General features: G+C 42.5%; 7 protein-coding genes across 7 annotated transcripts; 4 read left to right on the forward strand and 3 right to left on the reverse strand.

Moving 5' to 3' along the window:
- Positions 1–280: 280 nt before the first annotated feature.
- Positions 281–5,442, forward strand: BKA55DRAFT_693431 (uncharacterized protein; the record flags this gene model as incomplete). Its single annotated transcript, XM_046199917.1, has 8 exons — positions 281–713; positions 781–3,314; positions 3,361–3,650; positions 3,698–4,040; positions 4,088–4,476; positions 4,530–4,636; positions 4,691–5,073; positions 5,125–5,442. 8 exons carry the CDS (start codon positions 281–283, stop codon positions 5,440–5,442), a joined length of 4,797 nt encoding a protein of 1,598 aa, XP_046046709.1.
- Positions 5,443–7,185: 1,743 nt separating this feature from the next.
- Positions 7,186–11,282, forward strand: BKA55DRAFT_596544 (uncharacterized protein; the record flags this gene model as incomplete). The annotated part of the gene is made up of 10 exons (XM_046195963.1): positions 7,186–8,083; positions 8,135–8,686; positions 8,757–8,991; positions 9,266–9,339; positions 9,516–9,578; positions 9,609–9,623; positions 9,793–9,897; positions 9,952–10,349; positions 10,402–10,851; positions 10,911–11,282. The coding sequence occupies 10 exons, from the start codon at positions 7,186–7,188 to the stop codon at positions 11,280–11,282; spliced, it is 3,162 nt and encodes a 1,053-aa protein (XP_046046710.1).
- Positions 11,283–11,306: 24 nt separating this feature from the next.
- On the reverse strand, positions 11,307–14,362 carry BKA55DRAFT_518198 (SacI homology domain-containing protein; the record flags this gene model as incomplete). The annotated part of the gene is made up of 3 exons (XM_046188255.1): positions 11,307–13,184; positions 13,250–13,350; positions 13,411–14,362. The coding sequence occupies 3 exons, from the start codon at positions 14,360–14,362 to the stop codon at positions 11,307–11,309; spliced, it is 2,931 nt and encodes a 976-aa protein (XP_046046711.1).
- Positions 14,363–16,099: 1,737 nt separating this feature from the next.
- On the forward strand, positions 16,100–16,438 carry BKA55DRAFT_518893 (uncharacterized protein; the record flags this gene model as incomplete). The annotated part of the gene is made up of 2 exons (XM_046188302.1): positions 16,100–16,229; positions 16,287–16,438. 2 exons carry the CDS (start codon positions 16,100–16,102, stop codon positions 16,436–16,438), a joined length of 282 nt encoding a protein of 93 aa, XP_046046712.1.
- A 183-nt stretch (positions 16,439–16,621) lies between these two features.
- On the reverse strand, positions 16,622–19,212 carry BKA55DRAFT_542488 (uncharacterized protein; the record flags this gene model as incomplete). Its single annotated transcript, XM_046190487.1, has 3 exons — positions 16,622–18,859; positions 18,920–19,090; positions 19,153–19,212. 3 exons carry the CDS (start codon positions 19,210–19,212, stop codon positions 16,622–16,624), a joined length of 2,469 nt encoding a protein of 822 aa, XP_046046713.1.
- A 401-nt stretch (positions 19,213–19,613) lies between these two features.
- On the forward strand, positions 19,614–20,967 carry BKA55DRAFT_576700 (ATP synthase subunit D). Its single transcript, XM_046193501.1, has 6 exons — positions 19,614–19,821; positions 19,884–19,996; positions 20,058–20,068; positions 20,140–20,514; positions 20,566–20,672; positions 20,723–20,967. The coding sequence occupies exons 1-6, from the start codon at positions 19,807–19,809 to the stop codon at positions 20,882–20,884; spliced, it is 783 nt and encodes a 260-aa protein (XP_046046714.1). The 5' UTR covers positions 19,614–19,806; the 3' UTR covers positions 20,885–20,967.
- Positions 20,968–22,045, reverse strand: BKA55DRAFT_576702 (uncharacterized protein). Its single transcript, XM_046193502.1, has 3 exons — positions 21,878–22,045; positions 21,508–21,821; positions 20,968–21,451 (listed from the first exon to the last, which is right to left on the reverse strand). Exons 1-3 carry the CDS (start codon positions 21,967–21,969, stop codon positions 21,060–21,062), a joined length of 798 nt encoding a protein of 265 aa, XP_046046715.1. The 5' UTR covers positions 21,970–22,045; the 3' UTR covers positions 20,968–21,059.
- Positions 22,046–25,736: the final 3,691 nt, after the last annotated feature.

The raw sequence follows: 25,736 nt of genomic DNA on the forward strand, positions 1-25,736 counted from the left end.
ACCTTGCCTTAGCTAGCCGTAGGTACGCTACGTTGCGACTTTGTCTTTATCATCCAACCTCGCAACTCTCTCGAGCAAACTTGACCACAAACGATTTCCCTTCCCGTCTTGCTGGAGACGTGGTACTGCCTCCGAGGAGTCGCCATTTTGCTTTGTATTCCTCCGATCAGCAAGCGTAGCAACGGGTTTCTACGATATTTCGGACCTTCTTCAATCACCCCCGAATTTGGGTGAATCACCAAGTCGCAAACATCACCAACGATTACGAGCCTGCAATATCATGAGTCGCGATGAACAACACTCCTTGAGTATGGAGAGTCCTAGACCGTCGGGGGTATCGAGTTTCGAGAACCGCGCGCTCCCTGTGCGGATGCAGTATCGAAGCCGACCTGTGTCTGTCGCAGTTGACCCCGTGTCGCTTGTCATTTCGGAATGCATCTCTATAACTTCTGCTATCCAGAAGTATGCTCGCTCTCCACATTCATCTGTATCCGCTATTCTTGGTGGAAGCCCCAATCCCGTACAACTTGGACCTCCCAGTCCTTCACCACGCGGACGAAGCAAGAGCCCCGCGGCGAGCATCAGCGGTGATGCTTCCCATGATGGCCTTACCAACCGTTGGGGCCTTCGTGGACAGAGGGGAAAGAGCATGCAAGATAACCCCATGATCGCTGCCTTTGGGAAACTAAGGCATGAGCTTGCCGGTGTTAAAGGTGCGGTCGGCTAATTAGTCCCTATTACTCCTTTCTTCACCTATGATGGCTGACTTTTTCCTTCTAGATATCCGGTCATTCGATGCTCCTGCGATCCTCGCCCCGTTTCTTCACGTTATTCAAACCAAGGGCACCGCAGCCCCGATCACAATCTTGGCTCTAGGTGCTTTAAGAAAGTTTCTGGCTTATGGTTTCATCTGTCCCGAGTCACCACGGTTTGCATTGGCTATGCAATCTCTGTCAAGTGCCGTTACACATTGTCAGTTCGATATCAGTGATTCGGGCCAAGTCGAAGTTGTTCTTCTCATGATTCTGAATCTGATGGAGGATATGATGTCTGGCCCTGGTGGAGATATTCTGAGCGACGAGAGCGTTTGCGACATGATGGGCCGCGGCCTTGCCATATGCTCACAGCCTCGTTTCTCTCCTGTTTTGCGCCGTACCGCTGAAGCCTCTATGGTGAGGATGTGCCAAATCATATTCGAAGACGTGAAGCACCTCGAAGTTGAAGCTGGCGATGACGCCAACGCCTTGGATCAACAAGTTGATGAAGATCTCGACAGTGTCAGAATGGAAAACCCCACTCCTGAAGCAGGAGGACTGTCTGCCGAACCCGAGAGCTTGGAAGTCCCTGGAACATCTACCCCAGACCCCGAACGCAGCAGCAGGGACACTACAGCCACCTCTGAAACGGCACTGGCAACTACAAGCGACGCGACTGAGGATACGGAGTCTATGGATCTCAGGCCTTACTCACTCCCTTCCGTTCGCGAACTATTCCGGGTATTGGTGAACTTCCTGGACCCCCAAGATCGACAGCACACAGATACAATGCGGGTTATGGCATTGCGAATCATCCACGTCGCCCTTGAGGTCGCTGGACCCTTTATCTCTCGCCATCCTGCCTTGGCAGGTATTGCGGAGGATCGATTGTGTTGTTACCTGTTTCAGCTGGTAAGATCTGACAACATGGCAATTCTCGAGGAGTCGCTAGTTGTTGCCGGTACGCTGTTGGCCACTTGCCGCGGAGTACTTAAGCTACAACAGGAGCTGTTCCTATCTTACCTAGTGGCCTGTTTACACCCAAAGGTCGAGATACCCCGCGAGCCCGGCATCGACCCCTCTCTCTATGCTGGCATCCCACAGACACCCAAACTAGTCAAACCGTCACAATCATCACAGCCCAGCAGTGGCCGGTCGACCCCAGTCCCTGTCAAGGACCGCCAAAAACTTGGCCTGGAGGGAGGCTCCCGGAAGCCAGATGCGCGCCAGGCTATGGTAGAAAGTGTTGGAGTCTTATCGCGCATGCCGACATTCATGGCGGAGCTCTTCATCAATTACGATTGTGATGTTGATCGGGCAGATCTCTGTGAAGACATGATCGGCCTTCTCTCCAGAAATGCTCTCCCTGATTCTGCAACCTGGAGCACCACAAGCGTCCCTCCGCTCTGTCTTGATGCTCTGCTGCGATATATCCAGTTTATTGCCGAAAGACTTGAACAAGATCCTGTTTACGAAGACTTCCCTGATCCTGCGACATTAAGAGAGCAGCGGCGAAAGAAGAAAATTATTATTAAGGGAGCGAGCAAGTTCAACGAGAAGCCTAAGGCAGGTCTGGGGTATCTGGAAGCACAGGGCATCATTAAGGACGCCACAGATCCTGTTGCTGTTGCTAAGTTTCTTAAAGGCACTTCACGGGTCAACAAGAAGGTCCTTGGCGACTTCATATCTAAGAGAGGCAACGAAGAAATTCTTGGAGCTTTCTTGGACCTTTTCGACTTCTCCGGTAAACGAGTTGACGAGGCACTAAGACAATTCTTAGAGTCATTCCGACTCCCGGGAGAGGCGCCCTTGATTGCTACAATCGTGGAAGCTTTCTCTGAGAAATTTTGCTCCCACGATACTACTGGCGAAGTCGCAGATAAGGATGCAGTGTATATCTTGACGTATGCCATCATCCTGTTGAATACTGATCAGCATAACCCCAACTTGGACGCCAAGAAACGCATGACACTGGAGGATTTTGCAAAAAACCTCAGGGGAACTAACAACGGCCAAAACTTTGCGCCAGAGTATCTGGAGACTATCTACCAGTCAATTAAGTCCAACGAAATCATCCTACCCGATGAACACGATAACAAGCATGCCTTTGACTATGCATGGAGAGAACTGCTTCTCAAGACAGAGTCAGCAGGTAGCCTTGTAATATGCGATACAAACATTTATGATGCTGATATGTTTGCAACGACCTGGAAACCCATCGTTTCCACGCTGTCCTATGTATTCATGTCCGCCACAGATGATGCTGTTTTCGCTCGAATTGTCACCGGGTTCGATGAGTGCGCACGCATTGCCACCAAGTATCAGAACTCGGAAGCTCTTGATCAGATTGTTTATTGTCTAAGCCACATGTCGACTTTGGCAACGGAAACACAGTTCAACACTTCCCTGAATACTGAAGTTCAGGCAGGGGATGGTAGCGTCATGGTGAGCGAACTCGCTGTTAAGCTCGGTAGGGATTTCAGAGCCCAGCTTGCGACTCTGGTGTTGTTCCGTGTCGTTACTGGAAGTGAAGACCTTATACACAGGAGTTGGAAATATGTGAGTAATCGAGTCTTTTCAGTTGGATGGTTGCTTACATTTATAGATGATTCGCATATGGCTCAATCTATTTACCAACTCGCTCATTTCACCATTTTCCCCAAGCAATCTGCCAGGCTTACCGCTGCCCCCCATTCCACTGCAAACGCCATCACAAGTCATCGATCGAGTAGCGAGGAATGCGGACACTGGTTTCTTCTCGGCCTTCACATCGTACATTTCTAGTTACGCTGCCGACGACCCCCCTGAGCCATCAGATGAGGAGCTTGAAAGCACACTTTGTACCATCGATTGTATCAAGTCATGCAAGATGAGTGCGGTGTTTGAAAACATTGCGTAAGTTGTACGGTTGCACAGCCAGTATCAAACTAACTACTTGAAAGCAACCTGAACCCATCCGTCGCTAAAGTCATCGTCGAAACACTTGTTGATCAACTCCCCGAGGATTCTAACACGACCGTAATCAGTGTCAAGCATGAAAGCTTGCCTACGTCTCCCACGAATGGTCACGTTCGACCGCCGGGGCATATGGAGTACGATCCAAGCGTTGCATACATTCTGGAGTTTTGTACACTCTTGGCATCGCGGGATGCAGAATCCATCGAGAGCATGGGCAAGGTTGTCTTCGACACGCTACAAGGTGTTCTCCGCGATCCGGCCCGATACCATGCCATCACAGTTTCGCGGGCGTCTTTCTACGCTCTCAAGCTGCTCAATATCAGCTACGTAAGTTTTCTAGCAAACGCTGTGAAACTTGAAGCTAATAATATAAGGATCATGACTTCGTCAACGTTCCATTCCTGCTTCACACGATCTCGACTTTGCCACAGGAAGCTTTGGGGAAGAACTCGGATCTTGTGTTGCAGGGCCTTTCGCTTTGCATCGAGGAGTCTGGCCCGTTGAAACGAGAAATGATGACATCCCCTGACTTTTGGGCAATACTGCGAGCCTTGGCCCAACGTCCTGAATCAGCGGCACTTGTGTTCGAAGTTTTGGAGAAGGGAACTGCCGGAACCCCTCCAGCTATTATGGCGGACAACTACGAGGCAGCAATATCCCTTCTTAACGACTTTGCGTCTGCTGCCACCCCTCGGCAACCTAATATGCAGACCCGAAGCCCGAGACCCCAGAGGCCAACCCCCTCCAAGCAAGACAAAAAACGGTAAGTTTTTACAAACTCCAAGCCTTGAACACAACGCTGATGTGATCCCACAGCAATGCGGAAGCAGTTAGCCGAGGCTCCAAGGCTGTCAACATGCTTTATAACATGACGGATCGAATCCCCCATCTCATGCAACAGTCTCAGCTTGAGAGCAGTGAAGGTGGGCCATCCTCCAAACACTATTCTCTTAATTGCCATGCTAACAAATCCACAGCTTGGTCTGCATATTGGCTGCCAATTTTCCAGGCTTTAACCACGCAGTGCGCAAATCCTTGCAGAGATGTCCGACAACTTGCCTTCTCCGCTCTTCAACGATCTCTTCTGTCCCCGGAGTTGACCTGCAGTGACCCTAAAGAGTGGACTGCTATTTTTGGCAAGGTTCTTTTTCCATTGATCATTCAGCTGCTCAAACCTGAGGTCTTTCTGTCCGATCGAGACGGAATGAGCGAGATGAGAGTCCAGTCTGCCTCTCTTCTTTGTAAAGTATTTCTTCAGTACATGGTGCTCCTCTCAGAGTGGGACGGAATGCTGGATCTCTGGATCAAGATCATTGAGATCATGGATCGTCTTATGAACAGTGGCCAAGGCGATAGTCTTGTAAGTTAACCTGCCCAGCTTTGCAATGATACAGGCACTGACAAACAGCAGGAGGAGGCTGTTCGTGAGAACCTCAAGAATGTGCTGCTATTTATGGCCAGCAGTAGATATCTTGTGTCACCCCACATAGATCCGTCAAAGGAGGAACTTTGGTCAGAAACTTGGAAGCGCATAGATCGATTCTTGCCTGAACTCCGTGGCGAACTCGCGCTTGATGAGTCCCCAAACGAGAACAAGACAGACGATCAGCCTACTGAAGTGTCGGCACAGCCTCCGGAGAAGGAAAAAGAGACTGAGGAGAAGACTGAGAATACAGAGGACCAGGTTACTGAAGAACCAGTCACGAAAGAAAAGGCTGATGAAGAATAAATCTTGCTTCGCCTGGAGGAGACTGGGAAAAGTCGGAGTCATCAAGATTATGTCACCAATATATCTGCGCATCGGCGTCTGGCTGGGATCTACTATGCACTTTAGATGTTTACTCGACAGAGGGCTTTGTACAAAATGCCAAATAGAACGCCTCTATCACCGCTCCAAGAGCTAGATTGACAGATGTTGGGTTGGGATAAATAGGGGGCTTGGACGCTTGGACGCTTGAACTGGGATTCGTCCACCAGTGTCAAACAATTATTATATAAATCCTCGCTTTAATCTTACAAGCATATCCCAAAAGCTCAATATAGGTTGATAGCCATGACTTGAAAGGAGGCATTATTGTAGTATATTTATGGGAGCTAATATACTAACGTATTTCCCCACCACCCCATACACCCCTAGAATCTGCATACTTTTCCTACTAAAACCTATTGCTTATACTTATAAAATTAAAATACTAATAAAATAGCTATTTAAATATAAAGAGAAGTTTTAAGATATTAAAAAGTTATATTTTTTTATTATAAAGTAAAATATTATATATATATATTATTAATTAAATTATAAATATTTAAATATATATATTTTATAAGCTATTTAATTTAAAATATTAATTTAAAATATTTTTAATATAATATTTAAATTATAAAATATATATAAAATAAAGTTTTTTTAAAAATTTAATAATTAATAAAAATATTATAAATTTAATAAAATTTAATAATTAAAATTTATTAAAATATATTTTATAAATATTAAATAAATTATATATAATAAAATATATATATAATAAAATAACTTATAAATTATAAATTATATTTATAATAATAAAAAATTAATATAAAGTTTAAATAACTTAAAAAATTAAAATTAAAACTTTTTTAAGAAAATATTTAAATTTATAATTTTAAATTTTTATAAAAAGATAAATAAAGCTTTTAATAAACTTTTTTAAATTTTTATATATTATATATATTATATATTAAATTATAATTATTTTTATAAATATTTAATATTATTTTTTAAAAATTTTAAAATTTATATAAAACTTTATAATTACTTATTATATTAAATAAAAATATTAATAATTTTTTTTTATTAATTTTTATATAATATAAATCTTAAATAATATATTAATAATTTTAAAAGAATTTATTTTATTTTATAAATATTTAAAAATAATAATTTTTATTATTATTTTAAACTTTTTTTTAAAGTTAATATTTATAATATTAATAAAACTTTATATTTTAATAATATAATTAAAAAAAAGTTTAATATATATAATTTAAATCTTAAATAGCTTATATTATAAAAATCTAAGTTATAGAATTTTTTCTTATATTCTTAATATTTTATTATAAAAGCTAGATTTTAGTAAGAAAAGTATGCAGACTCTAGGGGTATATGGGGTGGTAGGGAAATACGTTAGTAGTTAACATGTTGTTTTGGCTCATAGCCTTTTTGTGGACCAGCAACACCTCCGGCCTTAGTCATATGTTCTGGCTGGCACTGTGCACCTAGGCAGGCTCGAAGCTCCATTCTGAAGACAAAATCACCAAGACGCCCCCTTTCAAACAGCCTCAATCTTAGATGTGCCTTAGGCATGTGTTTATGAGGCAGCATCATCTTTCGGTCTGACACATACATTCTCGTCTTTGGAGACTGTCAAGAATATAAGGCGAGAGTTGTTTTCATCTTTGTCTCTCATTGTATTTGTGCAACGGCCCCACCTAAATGCTCAAACGCTCTCTGCGTCTTGCGATGAAGAGAAACCTTGACTCATTTCTCAAGGAACACTATTCGTTGACTTCCAACTCAGTCACGGCCCCAATAACGCCCTCTTCCAAAGCTCCTGGGCCGCCTGCTAAGGTTCCCAAGTCCAACATGGTAACCACCACCATTCAACTCACCACCAAGGAGCAGCAGCTCCGCCATCTGCTTCTCGATGTCGCCAAAGCCATAGACGAGTCCGGAAAAGCTCCAGAGCCTATTGCTCTTCGCTGGGCCGGTGGATGGGTACGCGACAAGCTACTCAATATCCAGAGCCATGACATCGACGTGGCCATCAACGCCATGACTGGCGTCCCCTTTGCTCAAGCTATGTGCGATTATTGTGAACGGCCAGAGGCTATGTCCAAGCACAATATCGGCCCTGCAGATATTGGAAGCCTTCACAACGTTGCACGCAATCCTGAAAAATCTAAGCACCTAGAAACGGCCATGGTCAAGATGTTTGGTCTGGATCTCGATTTCGTCAACCTCAGGAAGGAGACCTATACTGAGGACAGCCGAAACCCTCAAATGGAATTCGGTACGGCTGAAGAGGACGCACGCCGCCGCGATGCGACCGTCAACGCACTCTTCTACAACTTACACGACGACAGCGTTGAGGATTTTACGGGAGGACTTGCAGATATGGAAGCTAAAATAATCAGAACCCCTTTGGAGCCCTTCCAAACCTTCATGGACGACCCTTTGAGAGTTTTGAGACTTGTTCGTTTCGCCAGCCGGCTCCAATTCACAATTGACGCCAACACGCGCAAATTCATGGCAGATCCAAAAGTCCTTGAGGCATTACGTGCTAAGATTAGTCGAGAGCGAGTTGGCGTAGAGCTAGAGAAAATGCTCAAAGGTTGTTGCGACATCTTGACTTGAATGACATGTACTAACTTCTAGTCAGGAGCTCACCCTTTCGAAGCACTTGAACTCATCCATGACCTACAACTCTTCCATGCAATCTTTACCGATCCAACCCAGGAGAATCTCCCAGTTCCCGACATATCGCGGTGGCCTGTTGCTTATACTTGTCTTGACGATCTTCTCAAGGATCGAGACTCGACTTCCATTGCTGGCCGACTTATTAGTTCCACGGACGCCTCCTACTCCGCTTGGAACCTTGCCGCGCTCTCTCCGTGGATGACAGTTGAAGAACCTCCAAATCCTCGGAGGAAAGCAAATGCTCTCCCTCTTGTGGCCATTGTCTCGCGGGAAGGCTTCAAGGCCCCAAATCGTTTGTCGAGCATTGTTGCTGCTTCACATCGCAATCGTGAGGAGGTTTTGAAGTTGAAAAATGCTGTCTGCAATGGAGAGTCGTACATTCACGAACGAGATCGTTTCGGCATGGCAATCAGGAAATGGGACACGCCCGCCGGTACCTGGAGACTGCAGGTTTTGAATGCACTACTCGTCGAGGCCTTGGAAACCCTCACGGAATGGCGTCACGAAAAGTCAGCAGGTAAGCATCATTTCTCCTTCTCATGCACACCTGAATAACTGGTTTCAAGAACAAAGTAGTTTCCTAGCAGGTTGGAAAAGCTTCCTTGACCACCTCGCTAAGTTAGATGTTTATGAAGTTACGACACTCGAAAAGCTCCTTGATGGCGGAAAACTTGCCAAAGCACTCGGTGGTATCAAACCGGGGAAATGGACAGGTCCGGCTCTAGAAGTCTGTGTTGCATGGCAACTTCGCAATCCCGATGAAACAGACCCCACAGGTGCGATAGAAGAAGTACAGCGGCGAAGAGAAGAGTTGGGGATACCGTGAGTAAGGAGCTAGTATGATTCCCAAGGCGGAGACTCTGCATATATACCAACCTGGGTATGCATTAGCTATATTATTTGCCGGTGAAGTGGAGGTCTGAGCCAAGCTGCCTTGACGGTCATGGTGAGTGCACTATCTGTATGGCACATCAAGACGCTCCCGCTATTTGCACATTTTTAGCATGCGATAGATATAGATAGCAACTAAGTCACCCCTCTCATAGAGAAGCCGAATGAGGGCAATGATAAAGAATTTGACAAAGTGAATACTAAGGTTGAGAAGATTGTTTGACGATGATGAGCGAGCAGTCAGTTTCTCTACAGTGCGATTGGCTGTGTTTCAACACTGTATGTGGACCCAATTAACCTACCTCAGGCAGGCATCTTGTCTTAAGATCCCGTCGTTCACTCTTCATTCTTCTTACTCACCAATGCTCAATCAACGATAAGGAGTTTTTATTACTCACTTATCCTCTATGAAATGTCAATCACTGACTCTAATACCGTGATTGGTGCGGTAGAAGGGCTCCTTGGTCCTTCAAATACAGCGCTGCTGCATGAAATCTCGGGTAAGTACTTGGCTCAACGTACGCTTCACATAGCATCGCATTGACTAGTTCCCAAACTTTCAGGTAAACCAGAACATTTTCGTGCAGAGCCTGAAGGTGTAATATCTTCCTTGCTTGAATCCAATGATGCGGTGCGTTTTCCTATACGCCTCTGACGCTGTCTGACTTGGAAAGATGGCGACGAGCTAACGATGGTGACTCCAGGACCTTCGCCAATCTGTTCTCATTGTAGTTGACCAAGCCTTATCCTCGGAAGACAAGAACCTGGACCAAGGCCAATTGGAGAGGCTTACGGCAGCCATCAGTGAGAAAGCATTAAGATTGAAGAGTGTTGAAGGTACAGCGACGTGCATAAATCTATTACTTCTGTGGGTTTACTAACAGCACAAAGAACATTCGGAGCTGCTGACGGAAGCAGCCGTTGCCAGCCTCAGCATCTTGTGCTCGAAGCATCACTTTGTTCTGGATCAGGATACTCTAGTGAAGCTCACAGCTGTTACAGATCCTCAGGATCCATGGACAACTGCGGAAGCTGCAACGACAGCATCGAAGCTTTTGTCTGAACAACTTGAGGGCAAAAGTCTGATCGAGTTTATCATCAACACGGTGCTACAGAAGTCTTTGAAGCCATTGTTTATGAAATCGTCCTCGCGAATCACAGCTTCAGGACGACCCTCACAGTATACCATTATAGACGATCGGTCCCGACCTGTGATTGAAGTGCTACCATGGAGAACTCAGGCCCCATGGGCAGAGGCTACAATACAATGGGCAGTGAACATGTCTACAGTAAGGTCTTGTCGACTGAAATGTGATTGGTTGCGCTGACACTTGCTGGTAGACGCCACTCATTCAACAGCACTGGCCGCTTTTCTTGCCAGTCCTGTTGGCGCTGGTGGAGAACGAGTCTACCAAGACCAAGGCCAGAGGTTTACGGACCGCAAGGGAATTCATGACCAAATGTTCAGCTCAAGTATTGCAAAATACAGGAATAGGCCGTGTATTTGCAGATGTCACATTCCCGCTCCTGCTTCATCTCCCTAGCGTCACACCAGAGGATGAATCTACAACTATACTCGTACCGGCTTATGATGTGCTTATCAAGCTGGCTGAGTCCACTGGGAATACTAACAGCATTGAGCGTCGCCGATTATTTGACAGGATCCTCAGAGACGGAGTATTCGCAGGCTATTTTCATGCTTCTCAGCACACTCGCATTGTCCAAGTTCTGTTGCAGAAGGCGACAGTAGTAATCAATGGTCTGGGTATCTATACAATCAAACATCTAACTGTGAGTAACCACCTACTATCGAAAAACGCCTTGAGCTTTCGTTAATACATCTGTGCCAGCCTCTTCTCTCAATGGCGTCATCAGTCATGACAGATCCATTTGCAGTCTCGTATCCTCCGACCCTGATAGCAGCAACGCAAACACTGAACGCCATCATTACTAATGCATGGCCTCGTATCCGAGAAGTTGAGCATATGGAGAACGTCATCCAAATTTTGTCATTATGCTGGTTGAACGTCTCTGAGGAGATTGAGCATGAAATACCTCAGACTTCAGAAGAAATCCACACCTTATCACGAGAGTTGGTACACACAGCTCGGATTCTACAGGTACTCTGGGCTCAGGACGCCTCTGTATGTCCCGCGAAGCTGAGTGAAGCCTTGAAGCAAGAACCGCGACTATCCGATCTTTTCCCCGAAACTCTGGCTTGAAGGCTGGGCGGCCGTTGCTTAAACTCAGTCTAGGGGTTGTTGCTTGAAGAAAGACTTCCCACGCAGCCATTTCCTATAGGCTTTGTATCGTTTCTTCGGACCATCTTCCTCAGTCACTGTTAGAGGGTTTTCTCCCACCTTGAGCAGCTCGGCGTAGACATCGATCTCTTCTTCAGTTCCTTTGACCATTAAACCTTCATCTTGCCAGTCACCGCTTACATACTCCTGATACTCGGACGCATCTACGTCCACAGGCGTGTCGCTTGAGATGACGAGAGGAAGGTTTTGAGGATGGCGGATGTATCGCTCATAATCTTCGGATTCCTGCTCGGCAACGGATGGATTGAGAGAGTCATGGACGGCTTTGGTGAAAGTCCATTGTGCAGCCTTAGATTTCTCCAGAGCTGTTGGCTTCGTCTTGGGGCTATGTTCGGATGTCTGCAATGACTGATTCGTATCCAGTCGCAGAGAGTTGGCGAGTGTACCCTTGTCTTGAACAGGTTGCAGCCAACGCTGGAGCGAGATACCTTTCGCCGGTGACCGGTCCGAGATTGAGTCTGATGCCCCATTCGTTCCCGCAGCCTGTCCTCGCGAACTTGGTACATTTACGTGTGGATGAGCCTCTTTCTTCGACTTCTTTTTGTCACCATGATCAACCTCATTATCGGTTCGAACTCGGAAAGGGCTGAGGTCGTAGCGGCCATCCTGGGTAGATTTGAGGGGAATGTACTTGATTGTCGAGTTCATCTTATAGGCGAACATTTTGGGAAAAGAAGAGAGAGTCGATGGCCTGTAATACTCAAGCCAATAGTCATCAAAGAATTCAACCGGATGAGCACGGGCAATGTCTTTGCTTGGCACGTATGGTGGAATTGTTCGTTTCTGCAAGTGAGCCGGAACATACCAATTGATGTAGTCGTGCTTCAACCTGGCGGACCAATCTCGTGGATCGGCATGATGGAGGTAGTAATCAGTTGCCAAGTCCCACAGCATAGGTTGGCCTTGAGTGAATATGTAATTACCGAGGAACAAGTTATAGGCCTCCTGACGTTGACTGTCTAGGAAAGAGTTGTTGTAGTATCGCTTGAAGCTCTCGATCATATCTCTTGAATGACTCGTCCATTGGTTGATTTTGCGGTAAGTTTCCATGGTATTGACCAGTTGTGAGCCGCCGTACTGAACAGCAATGGTATCACCATGGTCATGCCACATGTGAGTGAACAAATTGACAGCATCCGTGTCGTAATCGACTGACGTATCCTCGAGAATGCCAAGGGCATGTAGCTGGTGCCCTAGGGCTCTCTTGCCAATGACAAACTGTGCAGCATTGGTACGGTCCAAGCAGTCGATGCAGTTTGTTCTGGCCACTCCATTCTGTGCTGTCATGGGGCTCGTGAGACCGTCTCCGTTTTGGAAGAAGCCTGTCGTAGCGAGAACCGACTCTGCGATAAGCTCGAGGTTTCCAATAACATCCCCACCACGGACTTTTGATGCGCGACTCATGTCCCATGCTTTGTGAATGATCTTCTTATCCTTAGGCAGGAATTGGTTGAGATAGTTGATGGCATGCGTATACTCCTCCAGCAGCTTTGATTCACGAGGCGTTCGCTCCTTAGACTTGATCAGGTTAACGACATAGATTGGCGCACCGTAGCGCTCGAACAGATTATCGAAGTGCAGAGCGGCGGCACCATAGAACGGATCAACCAAATTAAGCTCAATCGGGGGTTTGGGTGTGACACCGGTGCTGTCCTGTGTCCAGTAAAGCGGAATACTCCCTCTATGTTGGACATAGGAGGTGTACTGCGGGCTACAGTATAGTTGAGGACCAGGTGCGTGAAACGACGTGGTCAGTGACTCGGCTACGATTTGTTCCGTCTCGACATCGTTGGCAACATAACCCTGGCAGTGTCAGTGGGCGAGCATCGAGGGCCAGATGCAACAGAGGGAAAGCAACAACCACCTACAAGATCGTTGGCTCCGCGTTTCAAGAACCGGGCACCGGCAAAGTAGCGCGAGCGTCTTGCGATGACGGTGATATGTGCAGTACGGCCGTAAATTGATAGAGCTGTTGAACGTCAGTACGGAGCATGGAAGTTGGAGTCCCAGTCGTATTTGCCGAACTCACCCGCTTGATCAATGTACCCATGAATAATTGGACGACACCAGTCATAGGGGTCCCGAAGAGCAGTAACGGCAGGTTGTAGTAGATAGTCGTTCCAGACAAACATAGAGTTGAAATCATCGTCGTCTGGTGGCAGCATTCCCTTGGCGAGAGCATCGCGCTCCCGGATGACGTTATGTTGTAAGGTACGGGTAACATCGTAGGAATAGCTGTAATAGAAAGAACGAGTCAAGTCGAGGTTGTTCAAGATACCGAGGAATCGTTGCTCCTCGGTGTTGCGGGCGTCTGGCTTGAACTTGGCGGGAGTTAGGGGAACAAGCTCAGTACCCTCAATCTGGTATATGTAGTGGCCTCCGACCATAGCGACAGTGCTCTTTTTGGTGATGAGAAGCATATAGTAGGGGCCGGTGAACTTGATAAAGCCAAGGAGGCCCCATGTGGTGCAACGAAGCTTGATGCCGCCGGTACCTCGGTTCCCGTCATCTATTGTATCGAGCAGCTGGTTCATCTCTTTCAAACTATAAACAATCTTGTCGTCTGTCACGTTGAGCTCAGCACCCTCGGTGGTGCGGTCGATCTTGAGGATTCGATAACGCTTTTCACTGACATCGACACCGACGATGTAATAACGACTGGCTGTTTCGTAGAGACTGAACTTATGCATCTTGTAAATCAGGCGGTCAGGGACACGGTCATCGAAGGTATCTGGGAACGCGCGTGTGGACGGGTCAGGACTCGTTGTTCGCATGAATGGCTTCGCTACAGCGGGCTCGTCGTCGTTGTCGTCTTCCCCGATCGTGGGACCGCCAGCGGCTTCTGAAGATAAGGGACTTCCCGCGCCATTGTTCTGTAGCGAGGGAAAAACAGGTGCATCGCCGTTGGCGTCGTTGGTGGTTGGAAGGGCGTCTATTTCGGGCCCTGAGCTGAGCGCGTCTGGAACACCATACTCAGACATTCTGACGAGTGCGTGTCATGTCCTCTGGCGGGCGAATCGCTAGAGAAGATGGATCTTTGAACATATAAAATGATGAGTCGCATCGAGTCAATCGAGTGAGTGTGTTTGCCGTTGTCTAGACATAAAGAATGTTGTCTCGTACCGATTAATTAAAGAAGGAAGCCATCTGGACACGAAATGAGAGAACCAATTCCTACCTTGGATAGAGCTCAAGGACGGATCGATGGTCGGCGGTTTCCTCTTAGTCCCTTATCGTCGTGCAACCCAATGAAAATAAACCCCACATCACATCTCAGATGACGTTGTAGTCACATGCCTACGAATTACGGTCCGTCTTACAAACAGGCGAAATTGATGAACTTTGAACAGGGCTCTATTCTACCAACTCCAATTACCTGCACAGACGCGCTCTCAGTTTATCTTCCATTGCTGATTGGCAAGTCAGTCGTCATTCTTTAGTTCACCCATTTGAGGCTCCTTTGGTGGCCTGGATCTAGCGTGCCGTGCTCATGTCGGCTCATGAACTTGCCGATCTAGTAAACTAACAGCAAACTAACCCAGCACCTCTCCTCTTGCAGCTCTCGTGCCGGGGTAAAGCTAATGTTGCCTAGAGCCTCTTGGCTTAGGCGAGCTACTCCGATTCCCATCGTCGTTAGATCTGCCAAGCAGTCAGTTCAGTCTACCGTCTACAACACGCGACATTCCACATCCCTCATTGACCCATTATTTGCTATGTATCGATGCAACCCTGTCCAACTGTTGAAGTTCGCCATCTCTTGATATATCCCTTGCCAACAACATTGGCTCCGTATGCATCGAGCATAGGTATCTTTGCCAGCAACATCTTTGGCTCTTGTTGTCATCACATCTGCTATGTATGTCCTCATGCCTGGCCATTTGCCACCGTGGCTGCATAAGTCGTGTTACATCTGTCAGCTCTTTGCCGAGCTGAGCTACCAACGGCTGGTGTCTCGAGACATTCATCCAATTGCCTTCTATCAAGGACCACCACCACGCCTCGAATAGGTTCGTGTCTGCCAAAAAGCTACCTAGCAGCTTGATAACCTGGAGCCCCGGCAAATAGCTTCTTGAGGTGATGAGCGACATGGTCACGGTACCTTTGTCTAGCTTGCCTGTTAGCCATATAGTGTTACGACTACCACCACCTTTGACTTTTGTTTCCAATCAAGAGCCTTAGACCATTGCTAGAGGCTGGCTGATCCTACACTCCCTCGTCATCGTGGTCAAGCTACCTCTTTGATAGCGTCAACTTCCTGAAGTATTCCTCAACCACTCACCAAGAACCCTTTGTATTGTGACCATCACGCTGACGTCAATGACCGTGATGGTCTAAATCTAAGCCACGTCCCGGCTGCCTCCTTACGTAGCATTGGCTGTATCTCTACAACCGATGCGCCACTGCAAGCGTCAATCTACAACCGCTCTGGCCTAACCTTCCCATATCCATCCAATCCAATGTAACTGCCTACAAGCGGAAGAGAGGTAGGTATTCACCTTGCGGGGTAATTAGACCCTCCACCATTTGATACTTCCCAAGGCAGTATATAAACACCCCGTCATTGAACGATCTCGACTCGGCCTCTTCTAAGTCTTCTTTCTTATCAACTACCTAGAATTAAAGATACCCCAAGACATTTGAGCTCAAAACTTTCTTTCTCTCTTTCTCGCTACTCTCAAAGCTTTCCCCCTTCAAACCAAACAGAAAGTCCTTGAACAATGGAGCAACCCATCAACACCCAAGAGGGTACTACACAGCCCCTAAATGAAACGCCTGTTGTTGGCTCTCCCCCCCAGGATCGTAGAGCAAGCGATGCGGCACAAGACCGGAGAATGAGTGATGAATGGGGTACGTACAATAACTTCCCAGTAATTGTGTATTGGCAACTAACTAAGAAATGCATAGATGCTTCAAAGGTGCCCCCCAGTCGTTTCCAAAAACGCAAGGGATCCATCTATGCCACGCCCGGATCCCGCGATGGTCATGTCGACAGGAACTACCAGGACAAATACTGGTCCAAGATGACTGAGAAGAACTGGGGCAGCGGCAGCAAGTAAGCCTCGGGAGTAAGTGTTGGGTGATAAGGTAGCAGGAGTTTGGTTTCTTGATTGATTGCGGAGTTCACAACTTAAGATGGGAGATTAAATATGGAAAATAAGGGAATAGTTATCTTGGACAAACATGTTGCACGCCCTACTATGCAATAAACCTAAATCAGACATTCCACCTGGACCTGTCCATTATTCATCAATGCCATCGATCTCAATGGCATCGGGATTTGAAGTGACTGTTGTTGTAGCTGGCGTGCCTCCAACTGGGCCTGTACTGGCTGCCACGAATCCCTGCGGTGCTCTCGACTGCCTTTCCAGTGCCGCCATGGCATCCGTTATGTCGGCATCGTCCGCCCCTCCAGGACGACGTTGGCTGCGTGCAAGGGCTTGGGATGCAATGAAATTGACGTCCGTGTTGTATTGCGCCTGAACACTTCGCTTGATACGCAACATTTCTTTGAATGTGTCTTCGTTACCATGCTGCACTTCGAACTGCTCCCACTTCGTCCAGAAGTCAGGGTTTGTGCGAGGGTCACAGAACTGCGATGCATGGCCATAGATGGCACGAGCACGGTCAATCTCACCCAGCCTCTTCTCCATGTCCGCAAACTTGAGGCACATATCCTTAGCTTCGACATCAGGAAGAGCAGCGATGGCCCTCTCGTAAATTGGTCTGGTCGACGTCAGGCCGAAATTGGAGGCAGATTTGGTGATATAGAAGTTGAACATATCAGCCCGGTCTTCATCCGCGACTGCTCGTGTGGCCCGCTCGTAAATACGCATTGCATGCCGCGCCAGGCCACGTTCTTCTTCCAAGTTGCCATACATGAGGTAGATTGTCTTTGCGAATTTTGGGGGGCAATCTTCCACGGCTTGCTCAAATAGATCGCGAAGTCGTTCTATCCCGATCTTCCGATCAACGGCTTTGGTGAGATACAGGTTCCAAAGCTCAAAAGCAACGGGATAGCTGAACAGGTCTAAGCCGCGCTCATAGATTTTGAACGATTCCTCATAATACTTGTGCTCCTCGAGCAAATTGGCATAGTTGACAACAGTCTGAGGTGTGGCAATTCGGAGCTCAAAGATTCGTTCATAAACCTTTTTGGTCTCATCCAAAGTAGACACGCTTTCAACGAGATCGACATAAAAGCTCCAAAGTTTCCAACTCTTGTGGACTCTTTGTTGTGGTGATAAGGTCTCGTCGAAATAGTCCACAGTGGACCGCTTGGGTGCCTGAACTGCTTTGGCCATGATCCGGACGGCGTCGTCGAAGTTCTCATTTCGTAATTCCATTTCTGCCCATTCAATCCACATATCAGCAAGCTCTGCCACTGACTTGAAAGGTACCTTGATCGCCTTCTCCATAATGACTCGAGCGTTTCTTAGGTCACCTCCCCGTTCATAAAACTTGGCGTAATTGGCCCAGAGCTGATGAAATGCACCAACAGCGCGTTTCGGCTGTATTGCCGCAATCGCATCCGTGTACGTCTGAGCAACCTCCTTCTTATTGTCGCCCCAAAGGGCGACTCTTTTCTCCCATTCTGGAACGTTGTTTGGATTCTGTCGTAGCAGGACGTCGTTCAAGAGGAAGGGGCGTCTGTCCATGAGTTGTTCAAAGCGCATCATTCTGATATCCAGCTCAAAGTCCGCGTTTTCATCTTCTATTCCCTTCTCGGCCCTTGCAGACGCAACCTCCATGAGAGCACCGATGATAGACTCCTCAAATTCGGTGTAAGCCTCGAAGATCAGGGTGAAGTCTCTCACTGTCATGACCGTGGTGATCCCCTCTTCAAAGACATCCCGAGCCCGTTCGAAGCTGCCTCTCCGGATCCAATAAGTAGCGAGACCGGACCATAGCTTCCCTCTTTGATCGGCAAATCTGGCTATCCCACTTCGGATTATACGTTCGGCGTCAATGCCAGTTTCGTATCCCGTCTCGATTTCGGCGGCGTGCTCAACAATAAGATCTACCATTTCGCTCCAGAGTTCATAATGGCCTTTTCCATGCTTGCTGTTGAACCTGGCGTTGTTAAGAACATCTATAAATTTCAGCGCAGCCTCTGTGTAAAGCCCCGTTTGAGTAAGTAGTTCAATAAAATCCTCGGCATCCTCGGGATGCACTTGCATGTAGCGTCGCCAGATTTTCACAGCAGTTCCACCAGCGGCCGAGTTCGCGAATGGACGATAGAACGCCCAGATACGATTGTGCTGGGATATGGGAAGAGCTCTTAGAGCTCGGTCGAATGTTCGTCGAGTGAGAGTAATAAGCGGTTGCTTGGTCAGGAATTTGAGGTACATTTCCCATATCCGTGGCATCTTATGTAGTAAGTTAAGGGCCTTTTCGAAAAGGGCGTTGACTTTGCGATATTCTGCGGCGAATAATGCTGGATTCAGCTTGGCAACGTGCTTGACTCGAAACGAGAGATACTAGATAATGTTAGACTTGAGCATTAAAGAAGGGATGCTATTCCGTGGGTTGTATCGTACCAGTTTCCATAATTTGTATGAACGCGGCAATTGAGCACAAGCCCGCTCCATCACGTATGTCTGCTCAAGTATGGTACCGTGATGTGTTTTAAACTCAATATATGCCAGCCAGGGCTTCACACTACCAGGGTCGCGAAGGACATCTTGTTCGTAAACGGAATCCTCGTTGGACTAATAGAGTTCGAGGTCAGTATGGCATCCATACGTGATGCGCATTGTGTTTGTGTACTTACTACGAGATGCAGTTCCGGCTGTCTGCGTGCCCCGTTTAGAGCGCGATCGATCGGAGCCATAGTGATTATGGGGTTCTAGATCGCCAAGTAAATGACTGAAGGGATTTCGCGAAGGTGGCGGTTGAGTCGAATCAATGTGAACCGTACATCGTCGAGGAAGCTGGAAATGTCAAAGGTCGTCACTCCGAAAGCCACAATATCCCCCGTATGGGCCGAAGTCTGGCCAAAGGTGCCAGTCTAACACCCCCGAATGCTGCTGACTCCTTGTGCGCTTCGACCGAAGATAACCAGGGGACTCCTGGGTTGCTCGATGTTCGGAAGATGAGAACGCGAGGTTGGTGTATTTTTCTGAAGCCCGCGACGCCTGGGCCCTCACAGTTCAGAAACGATCCACTAAACTGTTAAATAGTGGGGCGTCCCTCCTTGCTGCTTACGTTATGGCATTGATAGCTGCCCAGCAACTCTGACTGAACAAATGTCTAGGGAGAGCTTTCCATGCGATTAGCGCCTTGGCCCTGTGACGACGAGAGCCCAGCCCAGATACTCCGTACCTTACCTTAAGACAGCCTGAAGCGAGACAGCTTCAAACTCTAGCCACCACTTCCATACAAGCAACACCAAGCCTGCCCGTATCATCAAATATTGCCTATCGAAATGTCGGGAGCTAATGTAGGTCTAAGCTTTCCCTTTCCTTAGACGAGTTGTGAGAAATGTTGATGAGGTTGACCTAGGATCGCGAGGCCGTCTTCCCAACCCGGCAATCGCTGGGCATCATGAAGGCAAAGCTCAAAGGAGCAGAGACGGGCCATAGTTTATTGAAGAGAAAGAGTGAAGCTTTGACAAAGTATGTGTATCGCCACAGCTCTGCCCACCTATTGTTGCAGCCGGCTAACCCATGAATGTAGACGATTTCGAGGTTCATATCCCCCAGCAGGCCCTTGATGCAAACCAACCACTTCTCCAGCGTACTGATACCCGATGATACAGAGATTACAAGGCGAATCGATGAGGCCAAGCGAAAAATGGGACGAGTAATGCAGATTGCAGCTTTCTCACTGGCAGAAGTGACATATGCCGTTGGTGGTGACATTGGCTACCAAGTGCAGGAATCCGCCAAGTCTGCTCGATTCCGCGTCCGTACGAAACAAGACAACGTATCCGGTGTTCTTCTTCCGGCTTTCGAAAGCTACCTTACCGAAGGCAACAATGACTTCGGTCTGACGGGCTTAGGCAAGGGAGGACAGCAGGTTCAGCGATGCAGGGAAACATATGCCCGTGCCGTTGAGGCGCTGGTTGAGCTGGCTAGCCTACAGACCGCGTTTGTCATCCTCGACGAGGTCATCAAAGTGGTCAATCGGCGTGGTAAGTCGCCCAAGCTGTTGAGATTCGCTGTGATACTGATCACCATCCCAGTCAACGCGATTGAGCATGTCATCATTCCCAGGACCGAGAACACTATCAAATACATCAACTCTGAGCTTGACGAGCTCGATCGTGAGGAGTTCTACAGACTGAAGAAGGCAGGCTCTGACATTACACCATTCATGGCAATTCGTCTGACAAATGATAGGTTGCGAACAAGAAACAGCGAGACACTGCTGCAGCAGATGCCGAGATGAAGGCAAGGCGTGAGGCGGAAGCCTCCGCGCAGGGCGGAGACAAGTCCCAGAAAGACAATTCGACACCTACAGATGTTCTAGGCGCCGGCGACGACGAAGACGTAATTTTTTGAAAGGACAGGAACCGTGTTTAAGGTTTGCGACAAACAGGTGGTCATATTACAATACTGTAGTGCGGGAATAGCTCGATGCGTGTTGTGTTTATCATTAAATAAGTATCCATCAGCTAACACCATTGCCTTCCTAATTAACAAAGATGGACTTCTTTATCGATACTAGCATTCAGTTTCACTGTCGCTGGTATGTGACTTTGATGGGTTTGTCTCCCAAGTGTAACCCAGCTGTGTTTTCCTTTGCGGTTATGGCACCCTGTTCCGCCTCGTACTCAACAAAAGCGATACCACGACGACCAGGTACCAGCCTGACCTCGCGAAACCCGTCAAATCGGCCGAAGACACTGGTCAGAGCCTCAATGTCATAATCTTCGGGGAAATTCTGGACGAATAGAATCTTGTTGGGGGGGAGGAACTCGTCAAGCACACTGCCGGATGCTGCAGCGCTGGTGGACTTGAGGCCTGATGATTTCGCGGCCTTTGCTGGCCGGTTGTCGTTGACTGAGCCAGACCCTCGCTTGTTGATTTGTCTCTGCTCTTCCGCAGACTCAAGGGCCTTGCGTTTATCTGTATGTCCCGTCATAATTAGCAACGGAATAAAATGAGAAGCTGAATGGTCTTACCTTTCTCGGCCTGTCGATGGCGCTTATGTTGCTCGAGCTCTTCTTGGTTGCCGTTCAGTTCGATCGTTTTGTCGCTCTGTGTTCGCGCGAAAGCAAGTTTCATGGGCTTGCCGAAAAGCTCAAAACCGTCGATTTCGTTGATAGCATCTTGCGCACTATCTGGCTTATCAAATACGACGAATGCTTGCCCTTTGGCACGCAGATTCTTCTTCGCTACGATATCAATGACATTGCCGAACTCTGCGAATATTGTTCCCAAAGCATCAACCAATGCATCAAGCTTGACGCGCTCTTCGAGATTTTGAACGTAAACACTAAATAATGTCAGCAGATATCCTTCACGTGGTGTCGGGTGTGCAATGACACGCACGTGGAGATGGGTGAGGTGGAAGCCATGATGAAGGTATGCATGCAGACGAAGAGAAGGACAAGGTTAAGCCAAGTGCGAAGAGGCTCTTGCATTATATAGTGGGACGGTGGTGTAAAGGCAGGGGTAGGGGTGTCAAACCGCTGGGTGCTAATTAGCAGGGCATTTTAATTGAAGGAGCTGCTCTTCCTAAAATAGAAGAGTTACATAATATTTACCTCTCTTTTAGAAATTAATTAAGCTATACTAAAAAGGCCTTAATTAATTAATTTAATTAATTAATTAATAATTTAATAATTAATAATCTAAAAGTTAGATTTTAAAGAAAATAATTATAATTATAAAAAGATTTATTAATTAATATAATAAATTATTATTTAAATAAAAAACTTTTAATTAAAATATAATTAATAATAAATATAAAAACTTATTTTTTTAAGAAATTTAATAATTAAGATTTTTTTAAATAATTTTATATTATAAAATTATTTATTAAAAAGATTTATAAATTTAAAAAAAATTATAAATTTAAAATATTATATAAATAAATAAAATTAAAAATTAAAAGCTAAAAAGGCTTAAATTTAATAATTATTTTATAAAAAAAGAAAATAAGCTTTAATTATATTTTTTAAATATTATTTTTATAATATTTTAATTAAAATATTTAATAGTTTTATATATTAAGTTAATAATAAAAGATTAAAAGGCTTATAAAATATTAATAATAGTTTATAAAAGTAATTTTAATTAATATAATAAATAAATAAATAATATTTAAAATATATTTAATTTAATAATTAAAAAGATTAATTTATATTATATTAAAATATATTTATTTATTATTATAATCCTTATAGCTATATTTTATAAAGCTTATAAGTTTTCCTTAATTAGCTAATAACTTATACTTTTTCTTTATTTCTATTATAAGTTATTTAAAAAGACTTATATTTAAACTTATAATTTATATATAAGTATTAACTTATTATTATAAGTTAAAATAAATATATAAATTATATTTATTAGCACTTTTATAAAACTTAATTTACTAGCTATTAATATAACTTCTTTATATTAATTAAGCTTAATATATATTAAAAGTATTATTAAGAGATATAATACTTTAATAATATTTAATATATACTTTATATTATTTATTAATAATAAACTTAATATAGCTTAGTTTAATATAATTAGACTTAATTATTATGTATTAATAGCTCTTATTTAAACTATATTATATAAATACTAAATAATATAAATATAATATTTACTAATATTAACCTTATTTAGTAATAAAATATAACTACTAACCCTTAAGGGCAGTAAGTTATAATACCTACTTATCTTATACTTATCTTATTAATAGTAGCTAATAAATTATTAATTAATTAGGAAATAAATAATATAAATACTTATCTTAAAGCTTTACTAACTTAAAGGTTAAATAACTTTATAAGAAGCTTAGGAATATTATTAATAAAATAAATAAGATATATTAGATATTAGATAATTTCTTTACTATATAATAATAATAAAATTAAAGCATTATAAATACTTAATAAGAAACATATAATATAGCCTTAGTAGTAAATATTAAAAAGAATCTTAAAAAGATCCTTAAGTCTAACCTACCTAAGCCATTTAATAAAACCCTTAATAAGTTACTTATATTCCTTAAATAAGGCTAAGTATTTATTATATATTACTTAACTTAATTCTATTATAACTTTATAAAAGTTATATATATAATAAGAAGATTAATTAAAATTATAACTTAATAGTTTTAACTTATTATAAATAATTATACCTAAAACCTATTTTATAAAATAAGATTATATACTATTACTATTTTTAGAAAAAAAGAATACCTTAAATTTAAAGAAGTACTTTATATAGCTTTTAAAATAATTAATAAAAAAAGATAAGCTAAAAGGAAAATTAAAACCTTTAAGTAAACTAGATTAGCCTTATTCTTAAGGGTAGAGTTCTTATAATTTATAAGTAAACTACCTTAAGATTAAGATATATTAATATCTTTCTTCTTTAATATATTTAAAGAATTAATTTAAGTAAAATTATAGTAAAAAGACTAATTATAAACCTTAATTAAATATATTAATATAGCTATTAGAATTAATAATTAATTCTTTACTTAAAAAACCTAACACTCTTAATATAATAAATAATAAAATAATAAACCTTATTATAATACTAATTAAAAATAAATATATAATAATAATATATCTTATAATATTAAAGTAAGACTAATAGAAATTAAAATAATTAAAAAAGATAAATTTAAACTTACTTATTAGAATTATAATAAAAAAAGATATAAAGAATTAAAATCTAAAAATCCTATTAAAATTAATTAAAAATATAAACTAATACCTAAAGAAAATAAATATATTAATATTATAAAGAAAAATAATAAACCTTAAAAGGTAATTAAAATAGTTAATATAACTAAAAAGGATAAATATAATATATTTAATATTAATTTTACTATAGTTCTAAGACTATTAAAAGTATATAATCTAATCCTTAGTAAGGATAAGATTTTTAAAAAATACTATCTTAATTTAATACTAATAGAATAATCTATTTTAAGATATAAATTACTAGCTTTAATAAGAAAAAGGGAAATTAAAAAAGAAACCCTTAAATAAAAAAGACTTAAATATATTAAAAATATAAAAGACTTTAAATACTAAAGAAAATAAAATAAATAATAAAAGGGTTTTAATAGTAAATAAAGTATTTAATAATAAAAAAACTTATAATTAAAATTAAATAATAAGAACTTATATTTATATAAAAAAAAATTTAATAAATATAAAAAGATTATTATAAAAATTAAAAAAGAAAAAGAAATTAATCCTAACCTAGATAATAAACTAAGTATTAAAAAATCTAATTAAGGTATTAATAAACTATTAATACAAACTATTAAAAAATAAAAATACCTTTTAAAATCTAAAATAAAATAATTATATATAACCCTTATTTAATAGTAAATAATATTCCTATTTAAGCTATCTTAAGGTAACTTAATAAATATTATAAAGACCTAGGCTATATTAAAGTAATTAAGGTATAAAAAGAACTTAATATTAAGAAAATTAAATATAAAATAAATAAATAATTTAAAATACTAAAATTATATCTTAATATAATAAACTTAAAAAACTATTTTTAAAATAATAAATATTAAAAGTATATTATTAAAAAAAAAGTAATTATAAAATAAAATATTTTTTTCCCTTACTTTTAGCTTTATATAAGGCTATTAAGCTTTTTAGCTTTTTTATTAATAGTTTAAATAATAAGACCCCTATAATAGGCTATTATTATAAAAATTAGAATTAAATAAGGTTTATCTGCCTTAATAATATAATTATTACCTTAATTAAATAATACTAATACTACTTATATCTTAATAGCTAAATTAACCTTCTTTCTTTAACCTATCTAAAGAAATATTATATTTAATTTATTTATTATACTTTTAAAATATATTATTTAATTTAACTTTTAATCCTTTTTATTAATAATATAATAGCTATATTGCCTTAATACCTATATAAAATAGCCTATAGCTATATAATTATATTTATTATATAACTAGCTATAATCTTAATTTAGCTATTAAGCCTACCTTAAAGGTAGTTAATAAAGAAGAACTTTATATAATATATATAATAGTTATTATTATTATAAAGATCTTCTTATTAAGAGGCTAATTTAACCTTATTAAGGTAATTATTTTTAATTATAGCCTAATTTAATTAATTAATTATATAAAAAAGAGATATTATATTAATTTAATTAATTTAAACTAGATTAATAATAAGCT

This window comes from Fusarium redolens (genome assembly GCF_020744475.1).
Source record: "Fusarium redolens strain MPI-CAGE-AT-0023 chromosome Unknown BKA55scaffold_13, whole genome shotgun sequence".
NCBI lineage: Eukaryota > Fungi > Ascomycota > Sordariomycetes > Hypocreales > Nectriaceae > Fusarium > Fusarium redolens.